This window comes from Trachurus japonicus, chromosome 16 (assembly GCF_045865225.1).
Source record: "Trachurus japonicus isolate A0001 chromosome 16, Traja_1.0".
NCBI lineage: Eukaryota > Metazoa > Chordata > Actinopteri > Carangiformes > Carangidae > Trachurus > Trachurus japonicus.
The window spans coordinates 27,654,506-27,670,823 of record NC_140922.1 but is presented as its reverse complement, the minus strand read 5'-3'; the positions used below and the strand labels follow the sequence as shown (position 1 = coordinate 27,670,823).

Here is a 16,318-nt window from a genome sequence, read left to right as displayed (position 1 = left end):
ACCATTCAATGAGTCCTTGAGCCCTATAGACAAGGGCATCATCATTCAGTTTTTCATTTTACTTGTCACTTGTCTACACTGGTTAAATCTCATCTGGAAGCAGGAAAATTGCTGAAAATTGAATTTTAAACCGTCCTTTTCCTGCTTTAATTCTCATGCTAATATTTGTGTATGTATATACTGTATTTCTGTCTGTCTGTCTTTCTTGATAGGAATTAAGGCATGCCTCACCTCGTGCGTGTTGGACGAGTTGTTGCGGATGCTGACCTTCAGAGAGCTGGACTCACCCACCCGTGTGGCTGGGAAGGTGTACAGATCCTGTGGAGAGTACACACCCCTCCGCACAGCCTCCTCCTGGCTGAGAAGTACAAAGTGTGCCAGTTTAGACAGGATGAGGAGGCATAACAATTACCATCAGAATGAAACGCTTCTCCAGAACAAAGGCACCCCATACATTAAACTATGTTTTTTTTCTTCTTTTAATATTGTAAAATAGTGGCAGCTTTGAAAAATCAATATATAAATGACTTTTATACACTGAGCACTGGAGCTATAATTAAATTTCATGAGGAAGACTGGAGGCAATTTAATATGCCACAAATTATAAGACTGCCCATTTATTTTATGTATCAAAAGTGCATCTAATTTGTATTTCTTTTTGTTCTTTCAAGGCTTTTTATCATGTCTCGCACAACTGAGAGATGACAGGAAGAATAAATTGAGTTTAACATGCACCAACATCACCAACTGGATGTAGCAGTGACTTAAATTCCTAGTCCACGAGGGCCCTCCGCACTGAGCTTTCCTTTACACAAGATAAATGCCACATGTCTCCCCTCTGTGCTCAGTCCACAGTTATTCTTAATCTCTCAGTAGGTCTTACCTGGATTTGCCTGCTGAGCCTTCAGCTCTCTTTCTGCTCTTGACTGTGGGCTCTGTTTTCACTAGAGAGTGGTCTCCTTCCTGCCGTCCTTCCACCGGTCCGGACTTTATTCCCTTTAGACACACAGATGAAAACTTTAAAGTCTTGGCTAGTAACCTCCTGAAGCGCTAAGGAACATGTGCCAAAAACTACCAGATGAAGTAGAAATCACAATAGCGGCTCTGTGAAATATTTCAAGTTTAAAAATCATGTTGATATTCTACATAACTAAATAAAAAACCTTCTCATACAGCCAGTTCAACCCAGACTGAAATGCATGAAACCAGATCTGAGTTTTTCAAATTGCAGTCACACATTAGCGTTTAACACTGATGAATAATTTAGCACCAACTGTAGCAAGTAAGAAATACGACAACAATAACACAAGCACCGCCATCCTCAGTCGCCACTTAACCTGCCTAAGTGGAGGCGTCTATCTGACACCCACTCGCTGTGTTATGTATGCTCTTAAGTTAACTGGGTCTGTCAAAACACTTCACATTAAAAGCAGCAGACACGTGAAACCTGCAGGCCTTTTCTCAGCAGGGTGCCTCTTCTTCCCATCCCACAACCCACTTTCCTCATTTGTTAATTCTGTCACTACTAACACTACAAAGCAATAGTTAAGGTGCAACCACACATGCAGTTTCTTTTAAACCAGTAGGTTTCAAGTTAATGACACTGTAGTGAGCATTTTCCCCCTGTGTGGCTATAGCCTAAGCAGCTCAGTGAGGCGTTGGAGCATTAAACAAGGTAATTTATAAATGCATATAATTATTTGCTGTTTAAAATGTCTGATAAAAATGGTTGATTTGGACATCACAGCCATCAATCAGCTCTCATCAGGCATTTAGGATGATATTAAATCTCTGCATGTGCCCAACTTGTGCTTGTACATTGTCCTGCAGTATCGTGTGTGAATCCTGGGACAAGTTAGAGTAACACAACGACTAAGTGAGTCCTCACAGTGCCACAGAGTTGGAAGCGGGTTCGGGATTTCTGCTGGGGCTCCGACACCGGATGACACTCCAAGTCCCAGAACTGTGCATAGTCTCCTCTGTCTCTGGGCAGGAAGGTAATCGGAACCTGGGAGAGGAAGAAAAGCAAAATTATAATGTTTTCTCTAATGTTTGTCAGCATTAGAAAAAAAAAAAAGCTTCTCATAGTCTGAAAGCCAAACATTTAAAAATTACAAAACCAATCAAAAAGAAAACAAATGTTATTTCTTTTCCTTTTGTTTTGTCTTAATTGCAATTATGTCCTTGTTAGTATCACTTCCTAAGAAAGCAGCAGCAGCAGCAGCAGCAGAGAGAGAGGTGAATGTGATTATGTAAATGTTGAAAGTGAAATAAAAACAAAGAAAAAGAAAACAAATCACATTTTGACATTACAAATAAACAGAAACAACTGAGAGCCTTGAAAGGGACAAATAAAGAATTATTCAGGGGAAGATTGTACATTTTCAGAAGACCACATTTTCACTGTAAAGTCCTGGTGGGGATTTGTTTTAATTATTCAACACAGGTGTCCAGAGCACGACTGACTTTGCTGAAGTGCTCTGAGAATTGAAGGCATCGTGTAACTTTAACATTTTCAGTAAATCTTACCTTGTCCTGTTAAAGTGAGTGTAGCTGGACATGAGTAGTTTTTACCTGCATCTTCTCATGAATTCCCAGAATCCCAGAGACCCTGGAGCATCTGAAAGCAGCGTAGGTGGCCCGGTACACATCTCCACTATTGTCAACCCCCTGAGGAAAGATAAGGGACAAAAACCTTAACACGAGTCATTGTTATGACACAATTGTCATGAAGATAAAAATATGAGGAACTTGTAGTGAGTCATGAAACAAAAGAAAAGACTTCGGGCAGACGAGTGAACCTAAGTAGGACAAAAATAAATAAATCTAAGAAACTGGAAATAAAGAGTCAAAGCATCTAGAGATACCAAAGGGAAACAGGACAAAAGACAGAGTTCAGAATTTAAAAAAAGGCACCTTGACGTATGGAGGGGCAAACGAAGACAGGTACCACCTCACTTCCTCTTCCCCATTCTGCACCTCCAGCTGGGCCTCTGCAGCACAGGAGCAACAGAGAGTCTCAATCTCTCACAGGGACACACAACAGTGCAGTGAAGACAGCTACAAACCTTAAAGGGATACTTCACCACAATTCTCTACTCACTGTCATGCCAAGGAAGGGTTTGGAGAACTTTCAGAGTCATCAAAACGCTTTTGGAGTTCCGGGGGGGTCCGGCTGGCAACAGATTTTTATATAATGGCGGCGGATAGAGTTCACTTTTGAATCGTCCAAACACACACTATGAAACATCCAGATACCTCCATACTGCTCGTCTGTACTGACCCAAATGTCCTGAAGCCGCTACATGAAAAAGTTCTTCGGAAAAAATGAATTTGATCTTTGTTTTTAGCCTTGTTGTAGCAGTAGCTCCTAGTGGCTCTGTTGATGTTTGTGCGCATCCGCGAGATTGGCTGCGAGATGTTCGTTCGTCGTTGTAAACCATTGGATGTATGATGTAAACACGGAAGAACATCTCGCAGCCACTGGGAGCTTCTACTACAACAAGGATAAAAACAGAGATTAAATTATTTTTTCTGAACAACTTTTTCATGTGGCGGCTTCAGGACATTTGGGTCAGTACAGACGAGCAGTATGGAGGTATCTGGATGTTTCATAGTGTGTGTTTAAAAGTGAACTCTATCCGCCGCCATTATATGAAAATCCGTTGCCAGCCGGACCCTCCCTGGATCTCCAAAAGCGTTTTGATAACTGACAGTTCTCCAAACCCTTCCTTAACATGACAGTGAGTAGATGATGAGGTGAATTATCGATTTTGGGTGAAGTATCCCTAGTATTTAAACTAAAGCATATTCCAGTTCATACCTGAGGTTTCCCCTGAGGGGGTGCTGGGGAAGATGATGGTCTTGCTGCTGATCTCCACCGGGGCCTGAGGTGACTGCGGGGTCTGTGGGGTCTGCGGGGTCTGCGGGGGCAGCGAGGGCTTGGCGGCGAGCCGGGCCACAGGCAGCACAGGGGTGGCGGCGAGAGGAGGCAGAGCCGACAACGATCTGTCTGCTGGGGCCGCAGACACGTCCAGAGCCAGGTCCTGACGAATCTGGACCTTAATGAACTGATCCACAGGTCACATCACATGTTATTTCTCACAATCCAACGCGAGATTTGCTCAAAAAAGTTGCAGTGTGTCCCGTTATGTCTCCCACACCTTCTGTTGACCATCACACTGGACATAAATCTGCCCACTCCATGGAAGCAGGGCAGCTTTATTTGCTAGGGAGGGGTTAGGGCTGATCAAAATCTGCAAGTGGCACCTGGGATAACAAAACACAAAACATGAACATTAAATTAAGTCTATGTTTAGACTAGGGATAGGGATAGTTCAACATAATCCCTATAGTTTTAGGAGTAGGTTCATTACCTTTAATTGTCAGTGCAAGCTATTTTTAGAGCGGCGGAGCAGAGCGGTGAGCTGCTCAGAGCTACGCTACGGAGGCTCATGGTATTTCTTGGTTTCCCTCATCAAATACACAATCCAACAACTCCAAAACGCTCTGGTGGACAAGTTGTGACCTGCACATTCACCACGCTATGAGATAATGACAGAACGTTACGAAAGAGTCTCTGTATTTGCCTCTCATGCAGAACGAATAAAGGTAACAAACCTACTGCTATGACTATAGGGATTATGGCAATGGGACAATTAGGCAAAAATGTTGAACTATCCCTTCACAATATACAAATATTGGTTATACACAGACTTTAACCAACGCATGTTTGACTGAACAACCAGATGTGCTCTTACTGAGGCTCGATGACTCCATGCTGGGGGGTGATGGTGAGGCAGTGAGCCGGCCAGGATAAATCGAAGCTCAGCTCTCTGGATGTGTTGTTCCGGATCTGGACCTGACTGGTGGCGGCTGCACCATCTGGGGGGAAAAATAAATAAACACAAATTCACCACCAAAATATGAGCTGGTAGCTGCTTCCATCACAGAGTCTCTCAGTTGTGGTCTGAGTCTGGTGTTAAGCTTAAATGTTAAAGCGGAAGTTGAAAGCTGAGGTGGATAAAAGTTATAACATAATGAGGTGCTTTTCAAAAATCTAGAGTCCACTCACTGATGCTAGGAGTTGCGAGGACGAGCTGCTCCGGGTGGATGGTCCAGGACTCAGACTGCTTGTGTTGCAATGGCTCTGGAGTCTGAAGGAAGAGAAAAACACCTTCAGATTAGAAAACTAAACATTTTTTTAAACCAGCAAATAAAATTAAGTGGATAGAAACAATTAAATTTTATTGCTCGTGGTACCTTTAAGGACGGTTCTGTCACCCTCAGTGCTGGACCCTGAGGACCTTTGACCGGCAGGACATCCAAAGACACACTGCCATTGGCCAAACCACTGGGAATCACACAACAAAAAACAACTCTTGATTATGTTCACTTTCACACCCTTAGACTAGAGTAGACCATTACTTTTACCAAGTATTTCTTAAAGGACAATTCCAGGCAAATTCAACCTGGGGCTGTAGTTTCCTATTATTTTAGGTCTAAAAGAATGAATCTGAAGCAGCAGTAGTTGTTTCTTTCCCCTGCATCCCCATAGCAGTGTATAATATAGCGGATGGATCATAGGCTGTTTACATCCCACAAAACCATATTTTTTTCCCCACAGACCACAGATAGTTTCAAACACACACACTGAGCACATCAACGTGATTCTCAAGTGAGACTTCAAGAGACTTTGTATTACAGCTCCATTTACAAACATGGCGTCTTTCTTGAATTATAGCCATCTGACATTGTCAAACAGCCTAAGATCCATCATCTCCCATTATGCGCTGCTGTGGCGATGCAGGGACAGACAGAAAAAGAAAATCTTCAGATTCATTTTTTTTTAGACCTAAAATATTGGGAAACTAGATCCCCAGGTTGAATTTGCCTGGAACTGTCCTTTAAGTCAGAGAGAGCAATGAATGAAATTAATGTATAATGCTGGATGTTTTTGTTGAGCTATGAATTCGGGTAGTTAGCGTTCAGATGAGTCAGTTCCTACTTGTACATCACAGTAATGCTACGGTACCTGTCTGTCTCTGAACCGTGTCTAGCGCGGGGCAGCAGCAGCTCAGTGTGGTCTCTGTCGTCACAATCTGCGCTCTTTGTGCTTCCCAGCAGCGACACCACCACCTTACTCATGTTGCCATAGAAGATGTGAGCCTCGTTGGGCCGCTGGGGCAAGTCACAGGCTGCAGGATTAGTTAAAAAAAAAACAAAAAAAAAAACACAAGAAATGTTAGACACTGACCCAACAACCAAAATATTTAAGAAGAGAAAACTAGCTTTCCATAGCCTTGTAAAAATAAGAGAGCATCAGTAATGTTTAATTCATTGATAAGCAACAAAACAGCCACAATAAAATGTCTGTATTGTCCTCTTAACAGTCAATTTTAACTAGATTTTCTATTCAGAGTGGAGCCCAGACAGGTCTTTGGCTCATCACTGAAATGCTGTCTTACCCTCTGTAATATTTTCTTCTCCCAGGAACTTCTCATTAAAGTCAATGTTTTTCAGCAGACTGTTCTCAGACAGAGCTTTCCGTGCAGCCTCTGGTTTGCTCTGAAGCAACCTGAAAGAACAAAAACACAAAAGCTCTGTCAGGGGAAACAAAAACAGCTTAGTTTTTTTTTTTCACAAAAGCACAGCCATCTGTAATCAGATCTATAAACTCCATCAGCGGTTTTTTTTAATGATCCACAAACAATGTGTGTTGATTTGAAACAATAGCGCAGTAAACAAATCATTTGTAGGCAGCAAATATCACAGACATTGCTTTTTGTACAACTGTTGTGTGGAGATCTGACGGTGGAGAAAATGACTTGGCTTATCCGTTTTGCTTTTTCTCTGATGACTGTCAACATTTCCAGCTCCTCTGTGTTGTTTTTTTATGCTGTGCATAATCAAACCACTTTAAAAAGACCACTGATTCTTTCAAGGACAACAGATTAACACTGGAGGTCTCACATATAAGCACAACAGAAATGAGTTAAAGAAAGAAAAACTTTGGAGTGTTAACCGTGTATGTGAATTTAAATGACTTTCCCTTTTTGACTGGTAGCACTTTAAATTATTTAAAGCAGACTTGATGTGAAAATAATATGTGGAGTTTGTTCCCTCTTCTCTTTTAATTGGCTGTTGCTGCACAGAGCAGTATTTTTATTCAACAAAGTGACGTTAATACACTCAGTAACAAGAAATTACGTCAGTCCAAAAATCAATCAAATGATGAAAAAAACAGAAATAATCACTGTGAATCAAAGTGTTCTTAAAGACACAGGAAAACATAGCGTTATAAGTATTTTTTCTATGACATCAATACACACAATCGAATAAATCCTTGTTAATTATTAAAGTATGTGACATCACCTTTTTCTAAAACTCTTGTAAAATAATGGTATAAACTGTTCCATCCAGTAATAACCTGAATGAGAAGTAAGGCTTTCAGAGCCTTTAGGGATGGTACATCTACAGCCGGCGTCTCTAACTGCCAACAATATTACCTCAAAAGAATAAACAAATTACTTTATGAGGCCCGACTAAAAAAAGGTCTCACCTTCTGTACTGTTGCCTGGAGACCTCGTCTCCACAGAACAGACAGACGGTAGCCAGCAAAGCATTGGCTGACTGACACAGGCCCTGTTCCCTCTGGGTGGACTTCATGAGCACAGTTATCACCTGAAAACAAATGCACATACACACAAAAAGGTGAAAAAACACAACTATTTATATACAACAAACTAGTCAAACTGAAGCACAGTCATTATTAAAAAGGGATACTTCACCCAAAATCAATAATTCACCAATGAAAACAAATGCACACAGAAAAAAAAGGTGAAAAAACACAACGATTTATATACAGCAACAAAATCAAACATTATTAAAGGGATGCCAAGGAAGGGTTTGGAGAACTTTCAGAGTCATCAAAACACTTTTGGGGGGGGTCCGGCTGGTAACGGATTTTTTATATAATGGCGGCGGATTGTGCTCACTTTTGAATCGTCCAAAACACACACACACACTATGAAACATCCAAATACCTCCATACTGCTTGTCCGTACTGACCCAAGTGTCCTGAAGCCGCCACATGAAAAAGCTGTTCGAAAAAAATTAAACCCAAACCCTTCCTTGGCATGACGGTGAATAGAAAATTGGTGAATTATCGATTTTGGGTGAAGTATCCCTTTAACATTTATTATTCCCTTGTTTTACTGCATCTATAATCGTGTCTTGTGCATTTCATCAGGAGTTGTATCTACAGTCCTACCTCTTGTGTTCTTTCCTTCAACACAAACTGTGACGGGGCGAGGCTGATGACCGACGACTCCAAAACGGATCGAGTCTGCATGTCAGAGAAGGCGACGGCTTTGATGAAGGCCGCTCTGGAGCCGGTGTTCCTCACACACAGACAGACTTTGCTGACGTGGCCGACAGCGATGTCAGACAGCGTCGCCACATAGGAGTCGGCCTGTTTCCTCTGGTCCTCCAGGATGATGTTGCTGGTCCCACCGTAACCAGACAGTGGAATCTGAGGGTGGGAAATAACAGAAAACTATTGAAAAACAGCCAGTCGTTCATATTTTAATTGACAATGGACAGAATGGCAAAGAGACTGAAGACACTTTAAAGGGATAGTTCAACATTTTGGCAAATTGGCCCATTGCCATAATCCCTATAGTCATAGCAGTAGGTTAGTTACCTGTAATTGTCGGTGCAAGATATTTTTAGAACGGCAGAGCAGAGCCGCGAGCTGCTCAGAGCTACGCTACGGAGGCTAATGGGATTTCTTGGTTTCCCTCATCAAACTCATCAAATTTACCTCGAAAACAATCTGTCTCGTAACGTTCTGTTATTATCTCATAGCGTGGTGAATGTGCAGGTCACCAAGAAATCCCATGAGCTCTGAGCAGCTCGCAGCTCTGCTCCGCCGCTCCAAAAATAGCTTGCACCGACAATTAAAGGTAACGAACCTACTCCTAAAACTATAGGGATTATGGCAATGGGCCAATTTGCCAAAAATGTTGAACTATCCCTTTAAGGAAAGGAAAGAAGGTCGAGCAGTGAAAGATAATGATGGGAACAATCCTCACTGTGAATTTGAGCCCTGGCTGTGAAGGCCGGACCCCAGACTGTTTGATCTCCAGCTTGGCCAACATGGAGGCCACTCTGGTGGGCGCAAAGAGCAGGTGGACGGCCACGTCCTCTCCGGGACGGATGGACAGCTCCCCATGTCGGGTCAGCCGCTCCTCTGGACTGAACATACTCTGGAGCTGTACAACACACGACACACTTTTATTCAATTCACCTCTGAACAGCCATGAAAAGGACTAAGCAATCATGGTTTTATATAATTTAGTGGAGGAAGGATGTAAGGAAACATAAAGGAGTGATAAGGATCATAACTTTGAACTCTTAATGGCATATTAATGTATTCATCTCTGTATTCATGTTGCTACGTGACTGATTAAATACAGGCAAGAGGCCAAAGAGCAAAAAAGATTTGATGAAGTAGACTTTTGATTCACTAGACCAAGATATGAGGGAAAGTAAAATAAACTCCAACAAAACAAAAACAGGATTTGCAGAATAAGGAAAATCAGAGATGACACAATTTACCATTTTTGAAATATGGACATGCATGAGTCCTGACCTGAAAACAATCCTGGTCTTGACCACGAATGAGCAACCGTAGCTGCTGTGTGGCACTGGTGGAGTTGTTCCTCAGCACCAGCTTCTGTTGGCTGAATAACAATTAAATGGAGATGTGAGCGCACAAGCCATTTCATATCTCTGACAAATTTTGCTTAACTGCAGTTTTGAGACTGAGAGTTGTCATCGTGATGTTGCAATTCGTGGTGAAGATCAAGGTCAAACCTGGATCTAGTTAAACCTTTGAAGAACACATGGGACTCTGCAGGGATTTAGATTTCTTACAGCTGTCTTTACTTTACCTCCCTTCGATGAGTATAAATAAATTGTGCATTATGTTGAAATAGCTTCTGAGGAATAACATTCCCAGTAGATACCCTCTGTCCCTTCTCATGAATAACATTATACAAACCTTAATAGAATAAGATGGACCACTGGGCCTTGAATTTTTTTATTGATTACTTTCCAATGAATAACTGATATCTAGAGTGTTTTTGTCTGTAACCAAGAAAGAGTGAAATAAATGGAGAAACTAAAAAGTTGCTTACACAGCCCGTCCCAAAGTGACTCCTCCCCAAGCTATGAACTGTTTGTTGGAGAGAATCGGGGGGATGTCTTTGGCCAGGCCGGAGCCGGAGCCCGAGACAGCAGCAGCAGAGGGGATGGCAGGTTTCCCAGAATCCTCAGGGACAACTTCTCCTCTCAGGGTTACCTCGTACTGAGGGCCCGACGGCGACACCAAAATGGTGAGAAGGCTGCAACACAACAACAATAACGACAATGTTTAATTACAATGAGTGAATTTAGATAACCACTAAGCATGTGACACATTCAAGGATGCAATCCAAGACTGACACTTTATGCAAGTTAAGACCAGTTTCAAAATCAAAAGCCAGGATATTGAAACTCTTCAGTCTAATATTGCCTCAGGGGGAAAAGGGGAAATCTGTATTGCAGTCACCTGGAGTCCCCACATTGACAGGATGCTGGTCATTAATCCACGTTAACCCCCATTTCAAACGATTTTTTTTTTTTTTTCATTACAGGTCTGAGATGAGGCTTATAGAAGATTTCAATTTGGTGTGGACTGGTGTTGAAATGAGAAAGATGCTTATTTATTAATGCTGTGTACATGGTTTTTCCTTACAATGGCAACGTGTCGAATTAATTTAGATAATCTAACCTAATACGTCCCTCTCTGAAGACTAAAGCATGGCTTCCCATAAACATGAGCATGAGATCATGAGGTTCCTCAAACATAAATCTGGTTTCTTTAATCCTCTAACCTATATAAAGAGAAGAAATTGTTCTTTCTTATTTACTGGACCTTGAATATTTCTACACACAGAAAAATATATAATCTTAAATGCATGGAAATGAAATGACTGTATACCTTTCTCTGCATTTCCTGTTGCCCTGTGCTTTGAAGGCCACAATAATCCCTTGCTCCTCTCCTTTCCTCAGCAGCAGTTCCTCAGGTGTCACAGAGAAACTGTCCTCAGCGTCACTGCACTGTAAACACAGGAATGAACAAGACGGACGAGGTCAGGGGGAAAGATTGAAGGAGGAAAGAATAAATAAAAAGGAGAAAAAGAAGAAGGTAGAAAATCGAGAAAAGAAGAATAGGAGCAAAATATGAATGTAGCTACGGTACGGTGTATGTGCCACAGTCTGAGCCCAAAATGTCATGGAGGCTTACACAAGCCCCACATCTAATAAGAAAAGTAAAGGTCAGATTTACCTTGAGTTTCAGCTGCACGTCAATGTTTCCTGCATTCTTCAATGGCAGCGTCTGTTGACTGGATTTACCCAGAGGAGCAGACAAGCTGACGGTCTAGACAAGAAGACACACAGACATGAGTCGACCTGCAACAGCTCCCAGTGGTATTAGCACAGAAATCTGCCATTAGTTTAATTATCAGAGCAATTGATAGTCAGAAGAGTGACTGTGTGCTTCAAATCTTCTCTTTATCTTCTTTTAACATAGTTATGTTGGTAAACTCAGTAAAAGCTGAGAAGACATATAACACATTAATGTCTGTCATGTCTTTAGTGTGCCGAGTTCTTATATCAGTGTAAAAACGGCCATATGGCAGCTTGACTACCTGCAGGTCTTTGGGAGCGTGGACCCTTGCAGTTCCAGATCTGGCCCCGATGGGAATACTCCAAATCACATGACTGGGACCAGGGGAGTCCAGCTCAATGTCAACACGAGCAACGTACTCATCAGCAGGACCGAGCTCCCCTGAAAAACAAAAATAAACAAAATTATTAGATTGAAATAGCTCCAACATGTGATAATGCAAAAACTATTAAATGTTCTGTGACCAATCAGATCAGTCAAGGTTTATTACCTGAAAAGCTGTACTTCTGAGGGGCCTTGAAGTGCACCCAGACCATGAAGCTTGCTGGATTCTGAGAAAAAGAAAAACTTCATCAGTTATTCATCAATTTAGCTACACATAGAGGCTAAAATGTTTCCCCATAATGTCTTAATGTTTCCTCAGTAATTTTAACAAAAAGATGTCGCATGTAATATTGACAGAGGTTGCAATAAAGGACTTACCTCCCCATAGCTGGCGTGCATCACGTGATTCAGCACTGAGGGAGAAGACATTGGGTTCATTTGTTCAGCCTGTTGCGTTGCCTCAGCCGTCATGGTGCCAGGCTGTTTGGAAAAGGTGAAGCATCGCCACGCTGTCGCGTTCTACAGGAAGGAGATACACAATATGAATCCACTGTGACACAGTTCAATATCATCATCATCACTACTATTTTTTTTGTTATATTGCTTATGTATGAGTATTTAAAAGACAACTTATTTGATAAAGCTGAACATTTAGACCAAATTCCCCTGTTTTTTTATAGAAGGAATTCACTAAAAAACTGATACCCTTCTACTTTTCAACATGTCAAAACAGTCAAAAAGCTCAATTTGGTTTAAACTGCATGTTAAACTTAAGCTGTGGTTTATGCTAAAAGGTCAAAACGATGTAATCCAAAAACCCAGACACATAGGTTGCATTTAAAATGCACCAGTTTTCTGGCTTTTCCACTGTTGAACCATGTGGAAAAACCACACAGCTGCCACTGGAGGTCACTGCATCACCGCTGTAGGCAGTGTTACCAAGTGGTTTAAGAAAACTGTAGACATGTAGTGTCAACTCACTGCACTGATAACCAAGCGGATGGGCACTGTGGCATGAGTCCTGTTGAGCAGTTTGAGAGGAAGAGATTTGGCGCTGCCTCCTGGAAGGTCTCCGAAATCCAAATATCCAGATTTACTCGCTTCAACCTGAGAATCAAAATCAATTAAAAAGACACAATCTCAGAGATACACTACATACAATTTTATTCATGAGTCATTCAGTAAAGTAGGGGACAGGCGGTGCACACCTGCATGATCTGAGAAAACCATCTCTGTAGATGACTCTCAACCCTTGAGAGGTTTGTTTTTGGTTAAGAAAGGACTTGAAGAGGGGGTACTCACCTCAAGTGCAGGATTCTCCGCTATGGCAACCAGCACCACCCTTTTAGCGAAGATATTGGCCCGGGCGGCCACCTCTGTCTCAGCAGACGCAGGCCAGGAGCAAACGGAGAGGAAACACTGATAGACGCCCGGCCGTGGAGGAATGAACAACACCTTCTGCTCCTCTGTGCTCTTCGGCCCAATGATGGTCTTGTTCTTTACTATCAGCCACTGATAAGGCAAGCTATCCACCTGGGGGAACCAGCATCGAATATTCAGCACAAAGTGTTGTCAGTCGGCTTTGACGGATCACTTTTTCAAAGTTTTTTCAGGCATTTCATAAAACACAGGCCTTTACTTCAGCGCTGTACTTTGACATTTTGGAAATGCTTTTTTAGTGTGTGCGCTTTGATGCTGCACAGATTCAGTCACCATTTAAACCTCTGCTCACCTTCTCTCCATCAATAGCCAGACTGGTGACAGTGATTGACACCTGCTGCCATCTCTCCGAGGGGTTGAAGAGGCTTAGAGAGGTCTGTGAGGCGATGCCTACGCAGCAGGCATGAGGGAACCGCAGCTCCCCTGGTACCACCACTTGGCCTGAGGACGAAAGCAGAAAGAGTGTGGGAAGACTGGTGCGGGAAACCGCTGCTGCTCCTCCGTGCAGAGGAAAAGGCCCAGTAATGTTCTCACAACAAGCAAAGATAATGAGATGCAAAGACTTGAACATTATAATTGACTGCGGTACTTAGAAATTCAGATTTAAATTGCTTGTTGCAATTTTCCGCTATGCACAAGAAAATGATCATCTGCCTTTTTTAACAGACTGTTGCCCACAGATACAATTAGTTAAGGTGTGAAGAACAAAAACAAAACAACAACAGTGTAAACTCACAACCATTCTAATTTTAACAATGCACATAATATGCTGAAATGGGTAACTACTTATAAACACCAAGACCGTCGCTACCTCTCAGTTCCTCAAGACCATGTGCCACCAGTGGCTGCTCATCATATTGATAGCGTTTCCCCATCATACCCATGTCCTGCTGGTTCTGATGCGGTCTGGGCAGGTGATGAGCGCTGGCAGCGCCCGGGATTCCCAGAGGAGCAGATGTAGGATGGATGTGTCTCACCGTTAGTTCACCATTGGGTGCACCTGTAAAAATAAATAAATAACAAAAAGAGCAGAATTCAAGAGTTTAAACAGGTATATTAAAGGGATAGTTCAACATGGCCCAAATTTGCCATATCCCATAGTTTTAGGAGTAGGTTCGTTACCTTTAATTGTCGGTGCAAGCTGTTTTTTTTAGAATGACGGAGCAGAGCCACGAGCTGCTCAGAGCTACGCTACGGAGGCTTGAGGGAAACTAAGAAATCCCAACAACTCCAAAACGCTCTTGTGGATAAGTTGTAACCTGCACATTCACCACGCTATGAGATAATAACAGATCGTTATGAGACAGAGTTGTTTTCGAGGTAAATTCATGGAAAACCGCTGATGTGTGTTCCCGTCTGGGCAGTTTTTCGGCAAGCTGTTGCATGCATTTGCCTCGAAAACAACTCTGTCTCGCAATGTTCTGTTATTATCTTATAGCGTGGTGAATGTGCAGGTCACAACTTGTCCACAAGAGTGTTTTGGAATTGTTTGATTGTGTATTTGATGAGGGAAACCAAAAAATTCCAAACCTACTCCTAAAACTATAGGGATTATGGCAATGGGCCAATTAGCCAAAAATGTTGAACTATCCCTTTAAGAAAGTCAAGCCAGTGTGAGATAATTTAATAACTATGCTCGCTTTTTAATTGTTTTTTGACAAGGCTCGGCAACTGTGTTAATTAAAATAAGTGGATGAAAAAGTCCTACCTGTAGAGGACACGCTGTAGAGGCCGTTCCCTGTTGTTCCCAGGTGAAAGGCATTCGGATGCAACGGCGCTTCGGATCCCAGATACTGCTGAGCCAGCTGGGAGTTGTAGACGGAGTGTCCGGCGAGAAGTGACTGCACGTCTGCTTGGTGGGGAAGGTCAATGAGTCCTGCAGCACACTGGGGCTTAAAGCTGGGGATGGGCACGTAGTGAAGTTCCTCCGACGAGTAGGACGACGACGACGGAGGCATGCCGAGGCCGCCGGCGTACACGGACGATGAGACCGAGCTTCCAGCGCCCCACTGCTGGGAGCTCTGAGGAGCTGCGGCGCTTCTGGTTTGTTGAATGTTCAGATTGCTACAATAGCCCGAGTCCACTTTAGTCAGCTGCCTTACGTTGGCCTCGGTGAGATGTTTGTGGGTCTGGCAACCCGCTGAGAAATCACTAGTCCTTTCCCCGGGACAGTGGTAGTTACATTCGCTCTGACTGCGGGTGCAGCTCAGAGCGGAGCCGCTGCGTGAGGCCTCCGGGCTTTTACCCTGAGCAGCCGGTAGTGCGTCCAGACTCTTCGAGTGCTGCGGCTGCACCTGGTCCAGGCTTTTAGGAAAGCCGGGGGCATCTGGGTTAGATGGTGAATCTGGTTCCACGGGTGGAGTTGGACTGAATCTGATGATGGTGGTGCTCAGTGCCATAGTGCAATTGTTCTGTGGAGGGAAGATAAGCAGAGGCGTCGCTTGTAACAAACCCGAAACAGAAAAGAAGACTTTGCAACCGAAGCAGGAATAAGTTATATCATGTCACCTTTTTTCTGTCAGGTGTAGGTATGACGGTGCCATCGTTCATGGAGATGTACGTGAGCCTGCTGAGACTGGGGCTGGAGCAGATCGACTGAGGAGAGTGGTCAAGGCCTGGACGTTTGTCTGCCGGACCTCCACTGGACCAAGGGGGCGACGCCATGCTGGGCAGCCAACACAGATACAAAGTAATACATTAACAATAACTCCAAAAATTGGGGAAATTGATTGACCGATTGGCTGCTGTTTATTTTGTATTTTCTCATTTATTTACTTATTTTTTCTCTTTTTTTCTTGTTTTGCTCCTTATCACAATTTATCTCAATCCATTTACTTTTTTGCTGTGTTAGGACTTTCCTGTCTTGTGCTATGTCATGTCTTTATGTTTGCTTAATGCTTGTCACTGGTATTGCACAAAAAAAAAATACACAAAAAAAAGTGTCATATGAAAAAATAATAATAATAACTCAAAATGCAAATGTGCTGGTTGTGGCCAGTCACATGCATCAGCTAGACAACAGATTACTGAGAATAA

General features: G+C 42.8%; 1 protein-coding gene across 1 annotated transcript in view; it reads right to left on the bottom strand.

The window, feature by feature from the left end:
• Positions 1–16,318, bottom strand: part of cep192 (centrosomal protein 192) — a 31,655-nt gene that overhangs the window by 3,724 nt on the left and 11,613 nt on the right. The window contains exons 23-50 of the mRNA XM_085802941.1: positions 15,791–15,947; positions 14,991–15,693; positions 14,094–14,282; positions 13,575–13,723; positions 13,145–13,375; positions 12,824–12,949; positions 12,221–12,361; positions 12,009–12,069; positions 11,760–11,899; positions 11,396–11,488; positions 11,048–11,166; positions 10,203–10,409; positions 9,656–9,746; positions 9,096–9,275; positions 8,273–8,533; positions 7,562–7,683; positions 6,468–6,577; positions 6,035–6,197; positions 5,263–5,353; positions 5,075–5,156; positions 4,761–4,884; positions 4,164–4,269; positions 3,824–4,070; positions 2,917–2,993; positions 2,575–2,670; positions 1,889–2,008; positions 884–996; positions 232–358 (exon numbers count right to left, since the gene is read on the bottom strand). Of these exons, the coding sequence (XP_085659067.1) occupies positions 232–358; positions 884–996; positions 1,889–2,008; positions 2,575–2,670; positions 2,917–2,993; positions 3,824–4,070; positions 4,164–4,269; positions 4,761–4,884; positions 5,075–5,156; positions 5,263–5,353; positions 6,035–6,197; positions 6,468–6,577; positions 7,562–7,683; positions 8,273–8,533; positions 9,096–9,275; positions 9,656–9,746; positions 10,203–10,409; positions 11,048–11,166; positions 11,396–11,488; positions 11,760–11,899; positions 12,009–12,069; positions 12,221–12,361; positions 12,824–12,949; positions 13,145–13,375; positions 13,575–13,723; positions 14,094–14,282; positions 14,991–15,693; positions 15,791–15,947 (4,426 nt within the window). The remainder of the gene's footprint in view (positions 1–231; positions 359–883; positions 997–1,888; positions 2,009–2,574; positions 2,671–2,916; positions 2,994–3,823; positions 4,071–4,163; positions 4,270–4,760; positions 4,885–5,074; positions 5,157–5,262; positions 5,354–6,034; positions 6,198–6,467; positions 6,578–7,561; positions 7,684–8,272; positions 8,534–9,095; positions 9,276–9,655; positions 9,747–10,202; positions 10,410–11,047; positions 11,167–11,395; positions 11,489–11,759; positions 11,900–12,008; positions 12,070–12,220; positions 12,362–12,823; positions 12,950–13,144; positions 13,376–13,574; positions 13,724–14,093; positions 14,283–14,990; positions 15,694–15,790; positions 15,948–16,318) is intronic.